We start from the raw sequence: 8,400 nt of genomic DNA on the forward strand, positions 1-8,400 counted from the left end.
TTAGCTCTCCCGTGGGTCGCTGTACTGAAGCTCCGAGTTGAAAACCTCCTTATAGAGGGGTGGGAAGTTCATGGCGGTCTCTGGGTGCAGGAGGCGGAAAAATTCCAGCTTGTCCAGGTGCAGGTTACAAATGGTCTTCATCAAGGGCAGCTTGGAAACCATCTGCGGGGAAAGAAGGAGCCAGATCTGGTGACCACTGGGGTGCTGGCCAGCATCGCTCACGCCACCATTCCCCGTCCTTTGGGGACAAGCAGGTGGGTTTGGGGACCATCGGCTCTGCCCGGTGCTGGAGGCACTGGAATACACCCCCCACCTTTGGGCAGCCTGGCAGCAACGTGGCCTTGCCTCCAAACCCACGTCCTTCTGCAGGACAACCAGCACCTGGGAGGGTGTGAGGAGTCTTCCAGTGCCTCCCATCCCCATCCCAGCTCCGTCCTGCCCGAAGCGTCCCTAAACCAGCTCCTTTTGCCCCAAACCCCACTGCCCAACACGCTGCCGGGCTCAGTGGCATGGGGCTGCCTCCACCTGCACTGCGACAGAGATGCACGGCCCTCGGAAAGAGAAATTCTCCTCCTTCAACAGGTCGCAGGGCTCCCCCCTCCAAAACGCCCGTGTGTGGCTAACGAGCGCTGGCACAGCCGCATCCACCAACGCAGCCATCTCCCCGGGGCACACGTGTGCCTCGGCCGGGCTCCCCGCACCGCGCGCAGGCAGCGCCGCTACCTTCGACAGCTTGTCCTCGGCGGAGTGTTTCTTCTGGATCTCGTGCTGCAGGGCCACGTAGATCTTGTCCTGGAGCTTCTGCACCTTCCTGGACTCCGTCAGCCACGGGCGATCTATGGGAGGTGGCAGGTCAGTGCTGCCACGGGGCTCCCCCCGCTGCCGTGCAGTGGCCTCTTGCTCTTTTAACCCTCCCTGCTCTCCAGGATGTTTTTGGGGTCGGTGGCCACGGCCAGGCAGCCCCTCTCCACCCCCCTACCCCGCTGTGGGGGGTGCAGCTCATCCTCCCACTGAGGAGTTTGGGCAGATGCATTTTGTGCATTTTCAGGTGCATTTTTTTCCCCTCAACCTCCTCTCCCGGCAACAACTTGAATCATCCACCGAGGAAGCAGCGCTGAGATTTACGGGTCAGTTCTCCCATTTTTGGCACGAGACCCCCCCAACTCCCCGTTGCCGCGTGTCCCCCCATCACCCCCCCGTCACCCCCCCAGCCCCGCGCACCCGGGGAGAGCAGGACGGCGGCGGTGAAGAGGGCGAGCTCCTCGTCCGACAGCTGCAGGCGGCACAGGGTCCTCCCCAGCTCGAAGACGGCGCCGATGAGATCATCGCAGCCTGACGGCGAGGAAGAGGAGGATGTCATGGCTCTGCGCTGCCCAGCAGCACCCCCACCCACCAGCCCATCTCAGCAGCACCCAGGGCTCGGAAAGCTTTTTGGGAGACGAGATGGATGAAGGAAGGGTCCCTGGCAGAGGATGCCCGGTGTCGCTGGGCTTCGGGCTGGGGCAGAAAGCGGGTCCCGACCCCATACCAATGGGAGTGGGAGCGAGCACAGCGGGGTCTCACCCCCTCCTGGCCCCCCGGGATTTAGCCCAGCCGCAGCGATGCCACGTTTCACCCGGCTGCAAACCCCAGCCCCATCCAGGCGTCGAAGGGAGCGCAGAACCCCGAGGGGCGCAGCGAAGCGGCTCTTACCGAGCGACTTGAACATCTGCGCGCCGCCGAACTTGCCCTCGAAGAGGACGGTGTTGTTCAAGGGGTTGAACGCGCGGATCATGCGGATCAGGAGCACCTCGAGGCAACCTGGCGTGGGCAGAGAGAGCGCAGGGCAGGGCAGGGCAGGGCAGGGCAGGGGGGTTTCCAGCATCCCAGGACCAAATGTACGAAAGAGGAAAGTCCCCAGTGCAAGTTTGATGTCCAGATTGTTCGTTCCCAAGAGCAGAATGGTTATTCCAATAAATCCAATTTGAGGTTTGGGGTTTTTTTGAAGGTTGCCAATTGCAACCACAATATTTCACCAAAAGGAAATATTATCCAGTCATTTGCAGCCGGACACAGAGATGAGTTGAGGTCGTGGTGGAGCACCAAGAGAGGAGAGGGTGGAAACAAAATAAAATGGAAGGAAGAAACGAAAGAACAAGTTAAACTCCAGCGTGTGGGGCACAGCGAGCTCTGGCTTTGGGGTACAGCACCCCGCACACATCCCCTGTGCTGGGGGAGGCTCTCAGCTCCCCAGCCCCTAAAGTTTAGAAACTGGGCAGCTTTTCCACCTTTTTTAGCATTTTGGGGCTTTTGCACATTCAGCCCCCTTGCCTGGGCACAGCGGCGTGGGCTCGGGCAGACGGGTGGGGGACACAGGAGTGCGCTGCCATTGTCTTCCTCCTCCCAGCCTGAGCTGGAGTTGCCTCTTCTCCCTCTCTGCTCCCCTTTGGGTTTGGCACCCCTTTTCCCGGGGGAAATCCCTCTGGCCTTGTTTCCATCCCGGTTCCTGGGTGACATTCAGCTGAGGGCGACCACGGAGAAAAGCCTCTGCCCAGGGTGGCTGCTCCCCACGTCCCTCTCTATACCGTCACCTTTAAAAACCACCTTCAACACCTTCTACCCAGACACCTGCCCCCGAGCACCGATGCCAAGCCTGGGGGCAACCGGGGCAGCGACAGGGCGGGGGGAGATCCCGAAAGGAAAGCGCTAGCCAAGAGAAAAGATGGGATTTGCCTTGGGGGCACCATGGCAGGGACACGGGGGGACAGCAGGGACGTGGGGGGGACGGCGGGGTCCCCTGCTCTTACCGGCTTTCAGGAGGATGATCTGGTCGTTCTGGCAGAGCTCCATGAAGCCGTCGATGCGTTTGGCGAACTCCACCACGTACTGGATGGCGTTGGAGATCTGCAGCGAGCACTGCTGCCACATGGCCTCGCAGCTCTGCTGGCACAGCGGGGATGGCCCTTAGCTGCCACCCTGTCTCCCTGGCTCCCCTGTGCCCCCTTCCCCATGGCACGGGGCGGCGAAGGGACCCAGGAGCCGTGCTGTCCACTGGGGTGGTGGCACTAGGACACCTGGGGTGTGACCTGCCACCCACCACTGTCCCTCCCACCATACTGGGCTTTTGCCCCTCCCAAAGCACCTAAAGACCCCGTTCCTCCTCCTCCTCGCCTTCCTCCCTGCCTCGGCGCTGCGCTGGGGGACAGCGGTGGCCCTCACCGAGGGCTGCGGTGGCCCTGGCCGTGGCAGGGAGCCGGGGGGCTGTGGCCGCGGGGCTCACCTTGCTCTGCAAGGCGCGGACCTCCTCCGGGGAGTAGAGGCTCCACGCCAGGCGCTTGAGCTCCTCCGTCGTGTACTGGCACGTCTCCAGGTGCGACTTCACCACGTTCTGGGCCACCCGGTCTGCAAGGCGAGGGCAGCGGATGGTGAGCCCCGGCGACGCCGCCAGCCCCCCATCCCCACATGCCCATGCCATCCTCTCCTGGGTGTTGCAGGGGGCTGCTGGAGGGGTAGAGGGGCTCACACACAGTGTCACGGGGGTGTTGGAGGTTGTCCCTGAGAGATGCTCCACACAACCTCAGGTGCACCGAGCTCCACCAGTGCTCAGCCTGGAGGAGGGGATGGGCTCGGGGCTGCTCCAAGAGCTGAGGTGTTGGTCCCTCACTGTGACCGTGCCTGGTGCTGCGCAGGGGGTGTTCTGCAAGGCACCCAGGACTGCCCCGAGCGCCACCCCCTGAGCTGCGTGCCCCACGCGTGCCCGGCATGGCGGCAGGACGGTGCTGATGCTCACCGATCTCGAGGATGGAGATATCGGCAGAGAGCTGGCCGCCCTCCAGCGCGCCGTGCGCAAACAGGGCCGGCTCCAGCATCAGCTCGTAGACGGACTCCTGCTTGATGAGCGTGGCATCGGCCACGTCCAGGCTGGACTGGTCGGGCGAGGGCTGCGCCGAGGCGAGCAGGTCGAGGTTGTAGTAGGTGCTGCTGCCATCGGGGGTGAGGGGGAAGTCGAAGAGGAGCCCGTCCGACAGCGTGGAGATGTCGTCCAGGTCCGAGAGCCCGCTGCTGACGCTGGTGGTGTAGACGCGGCTCAGGGGCTCGGGCTCATCCTTGGTGCCACCGCTCTGCTCCTGGCTCTGCTGGTGCTTCTGCACCTCGGCGTAGAGGCTGTCCCGCTGCTTCTTCGACATGCGGCCGAACTTCACCGCTGCCCGGGGAGGAGATGCCAGTCGTGTCAGGGCAGCTTCGCTCCCGCGGAGCGGCAGCCGCCACCACCTGCCTGCCCTGGGAAGGGTCCTGGCTCCCACAGGAGCGTGTGGTTTGGGGGTGTACGAGCCCTGAGCAGGGCAGGGGCCCCACCGGATGCACCCCCCACCCCAGAACAACCCTGTGTCCAACGGAACAGAATCAATTGAAATTTTCCCATGGAAAACGCAAAAGCATTTCTTGCTTCCCAAAAACCTCCTGTCACTGGGCCAGCCCCATGGGGGAAGCAGCTTCGGCTGTAACAGCCGGACCCTCTCTGAGGAGGAGTGGACGGGCCCCTGGGGACCCTGGGCACCACTCACCGTCGCGGGACATGCCCAGTGCCAGGCATTTCTGCAGGCGGCAGTGCTGGCAGCGGTTGCGGTTGGTGCGGTCGATCAGGCAGTTCCTCTGCCGGGAGCAGGAGTAGCTGGCGTTGTTCTGCTGGCTCCTCCGAAAAAATCCCTGCACCCGACAGGGAGACATTGGGAACGCGCCCGGTGGGACACCAGCCCCTGTGGCCACCTGCCCCGCTGGCACCCGTCCCCGGGTGTCCCTGGGCATCCCCGGGCTCACCTTGCAGCCTTCACAGGTGATAACACCGTAGTGGATCCCTGAGGACTTGTCTCCGCAGATCTTGCACGGGATCACTTCAATTTGGGCTGTGGCAGAGGGCAAAAGGGGGGAAAACCGCGGTGGTTAACGACAGGCACCGCTGAACTGAACGAGGGAGACCGTCTCCTTGCCCTGCGACAGCCGCAGCCCTGCTCGGCAGCTGGGGAAACTGAGGCACGAGAGCTGGACCAGCTCTTCCTGCATACCCTGTAAGGCTGCTTGAACCTCAGAGAGGACCCCAAAAAGACCCACGCAGGGCACGGCATACCCCCATCCTCTCCAGCACCAAGAGATGGGTAGAAAACCCCTTTGTGAGCGCAGCACGTTTGGGCACCAGCCCACCCTGGACCCCTTTTTGGAAGCATTCCCCTTATTTTTCAGCTGGTGCGTGTGCACTGGGGGGGCACCCGGGACAGGGACACATCCCCGTTCCTGCAGCCACGGACACTCTCCTGCCAGGGCTGCGGCCCCAGCGGAGGGTCCGGGGGCCTCCCACCCCTCCGGCAGCTCCTCTGAAAGCCGGGACCGATATAGCCACCACCAGCTCAAGGTCCCGGCCCCCTTCCCCCTCCCTGCAAATCCGCTTCCCTCCCCGCTTCTGCTTCGCTGGCACTGAGCTGCTAATAGGCTTCAGCCTCCTCGTTTTCCAGCTGCCCCAGATCCGGGCTGGCTCTGCCCGCCCTGCGCACAGGACGGGGGGGACGCGGGGCACCCCTGGGACTCGTACGTGCCTCCCGGCATCTCTGCACCCTCTAATCCCCGCTGCAGCCCCCGCACCCCCCTGGCTGGGCTCATCCTGGCAGCGCTCTCGAGGGTGCTGAGCAGCCGCCGTCGCGCCAAAATAACCCCCGCGGTCAGATTATGGCTGTTTCAAATCTCCTGGGCCTGTGCAAATCCCCGGCTCCGGTAATTCCCTTCTGCCTCCCTCCTCCCCTGGGAGCGACCGGCTCTGGTTGAGGGATGCGTTTTGGGGGTCGCTGTCGGCGGGGACCCCGGCCACCCCTGCAGGTGACAGTCCCAGCGCTCGGCTGGCACCGCCTGCGCCCCGGCACCCAGCGGTGCCGCAGGGTCCCTCACTGCTTTGGGGGAGGCTGGGACAGCAGGAGCTTGACCCAAGGTGGGGACATCACACCCCTGCCCATCCCCAAAGCCTCTGCCCGAGCCCCTTCTGGAGTTTTGGGTCTAGGGTGGCAGAGTCACCCCTCCGAGGTGGGCAGGGAGCTCCGATGACCAATACACCCTCTAACTCCCCGGCTCCCACCACCGCCTTTGCCCGTGCTGCCAGGGAGGGGTGCAACCGGCAAACCACGCGGACCCCTCCTCGCCCTGACCCCCTGCCCCAAGCTCTGTCCCCAGTGCCCAGGGACGGGACGGGGGTGATGGCACCACGGTGGGCACAGGGAGGTGGTGCCACCCCCGGCAGGAAACGGCGTCGGTTCGTTATGCAACTTAATTGCAGCCGCTGGGAGAAGCGGGGTGATGCATCGCCGGCGCGCCGCGCCCTCACGCCCGCAGCCGATACTCTCGGCCCTCCGCAATTACGGGCACCGCGCACCTGGCAAAACAGCCGGGCTTAGCGCAGCCCTGGCACCCGCTGGCACCCACCCAGCAAAGCCCGAGGGTGCCACTCCGCTCGCCCCACAGGGCCCCTAAAGCCATTTGCTGGCTCCCAACAACGGCGACGGTTTCATGTGATGCCAATGGCCGAATCCTGCCCCCGTGCCCCCCGCAAAGGGGAGCTCCCCAAGAGCCCCCCGCAGCCAGCGTGGGCAGAGCTAAGGGTACACGGGGACGATGCTCTCCCGGCTCCTCTGGAGTCAACCAGCACCCCTGGCTGCCGCAAAGGCGAAGCCCTGACCGCTCGCTGTGTGCCTGCAGCCTCTTTGGGCTCTAATTAGCATCCTGCTAATTACCCAGCCGTGCCCGCCACTGGCACCTGACCCAACTCCTAAGACGTTCGCCCCAAATAACTGCCGTGGAGGTATGGCCGTAACCCCGGTGCGATGGCAATTACAGCCCAGAACCACGTTTAATTGCTGCTCTGTTTGTAAACCCCGGCTGAATCACCGCGCCGGCTCCCGCGGCGTCCCCTCGTGCCACGGCCGTGGCTCCCCCAGCACCCCCGGGGTGGCCAGACACCCTCCTGGGGCAAACCCAGCAGGACAGGGAGGGACCTGGGTGCTGGTGGGGGGGCTGCAGTGGCACTCCGCATCCCCCAAATCCCACCACAATCGGAGGGAAACACCACTGCGGACCCCACACCCTGGGCATGGCCCCCTCTGCCATGCCTCAGTTTCCCCACCGGAGTGCTGGACCCCTCCTCCTCCCACCACAACTCTACAAGCATCAGCCACGCTGTGCAAAAGAGGATTTTATTTAGGTGGGGGGCAGGCAGCGAAACTGGGTGGGGGGCAGGCAGTGAAACTGCCCCCTGGGGCCAGCGGGGCTAAAAAAAAGGGATTTTTTTTAAAAAAAAGGGTTAAAAAAAATAAATAATAATCTGCCAGCAATTAAAATGTCCCGGCTGCGGTATTTGCTCTCCTCCCACTGTAAATATTTCTTGCCCAACTCCCGGCCCGCTGCCACCGGCCGGCCCTTATGTAAGTGGCACCGAAGCACCGGCCGGCCACGGGGCTCGGCCGTGGTGGTGGCGATTGGCCCCCGGTCCGGTGGCTTCGCGTGGCCCCGCGGCTGGAGCCATCCTGTCCCACTGACACACTTTCTGCCCGTGGCCCCACGGGCTTGTGTAACACCAGCGCCGCTGCCGTTAACCCTTCCAGCGGCTGCGCCGGGGCTGCACCCCGACCTCGCGCTGCTGGGGACTGGGGGGGCCCTTTGGGGGCGTTTCGGGGCGATACCTCGAGCCGGCCCCAGCGACACCCGTTTGCTGCTCCAGGGCGCAGCTCTCCGGGGGGGCTGCAGCTCCGTCCCTGCACGATCCCCAGGTCTCCTGTCACCCCCCGGACCCGGCTGTGTGGGTCCCCCCCCAGCCCAGCACCGCTTGCCCCCGAACCGAGCAGGTGGCTGCGGTGGTTTCGGCAGAGCCAGAGCCGCCCTCTCCAGAGCAAGACTTGGCCTTCCTCCCCCGCTGGCACACCCTCGTCTCCATCACCTCCACCCCAAGGGCGGGCATCCCTCCTGCACCCCAAAACAAGGCAGATCCCGCAGGATCTGGCCACGGGGGGGCTGTATCCTCCCTCTGTGGTGTGGGGGCCACAGGTGGCCCCATCCTCCTCCTCCTTCCTCCTTCCCTCAGCCATATTTTCTCACTGCTGGGGGGGATCACCCCAAAACCCTCAGCAACCCACTGAGCCCCAGGATGCGCCGCAATCCTGCTGCTGCTGGAGGCTTTTTTGAGCTGCCCCTCTCCCAGTCGGCTCAATGGGGCTGGGTGCCCCTGGCTGAGGGGGGAGATCTCCTAGGGTGGGGGGGGGCACATCTTAGGGGACACTGGCCCTCGGCGCAGACCCCCCCAGGGTAAGCCAGCACACCCTTCACCCTGTGGGGCTGGGGTCAGGATACGGCCACCCCCTCCCCCGGGGGGGCCATGGGAAGCAGCTCAGC

General features: G+C 64.4%; 1 protein-coding gene across 1 annotated transcript; it reads right to left on the bottom strand.

Moving 5' to 3' along the window:
• On the bottom strand, positions 1-7,048 carry LOC104381973 (nuclear receptor ROR-beta-like). Its single transcript, XM_086627569.1, has 10 exons — positions 7,042-7,048; positions 4,798-4,883; positions 4,545-4,686; positions 3,770-4,183; positions 3,260-3,381; positions 2,787-2,919; positions 1,693-1,800; positions 1,222-1,332; positions 724-836; positions 1-162 (listed from the first exon to the last, which is right to left on the bottom strand). Exons 1-10 carry the CDS (start codon positions 7,046-7,048, stop codon positions 1-3), a joined length of 1,398 nt encoding a protein of 465 aa, XP_086483695.1.
• Positions 7,049-8,400: the final 1,352 nt, after the last annotated feature.

This window comes from Tauraco erythrolophus, chromosome 28 (assembly GCF_009769465.1).
Source record: "Tauraco erythrolophus isolate bTauEry1 chromosome 28, bTauEry1.pri, whole genome shotgun sequence".
Classification (NCBI taxonomy): Eukaryota; Metazoa; Chordata; class Aves; order Musophagiformes; family Musophagidae; genus Tauraco; species Tauraco erythrolophus.

What these genes read in the sequence shown, in the direction of transcription:
- LOC104381973 (XM_086627569.1), bottom strand. An exon ending in TCACCTGTGAAGGCTGCAAG is followed by an intron (nt 4,687 to 4,797) that starts GTGAGCCCGGGG and finishes TGTCGGGTGCAG; the next exon opens with GGATTTTTTCGGAGGAGCCA. An exon ending in GCAGATGTTCAAGTCGCTCG is followed by an intron (nt 1,333 to 1,692) that starts GTAAGAGCCGCT and finishes CCTCGCCGTCAG; the next exon opens with GCTGCGATGATCTCATCGGC.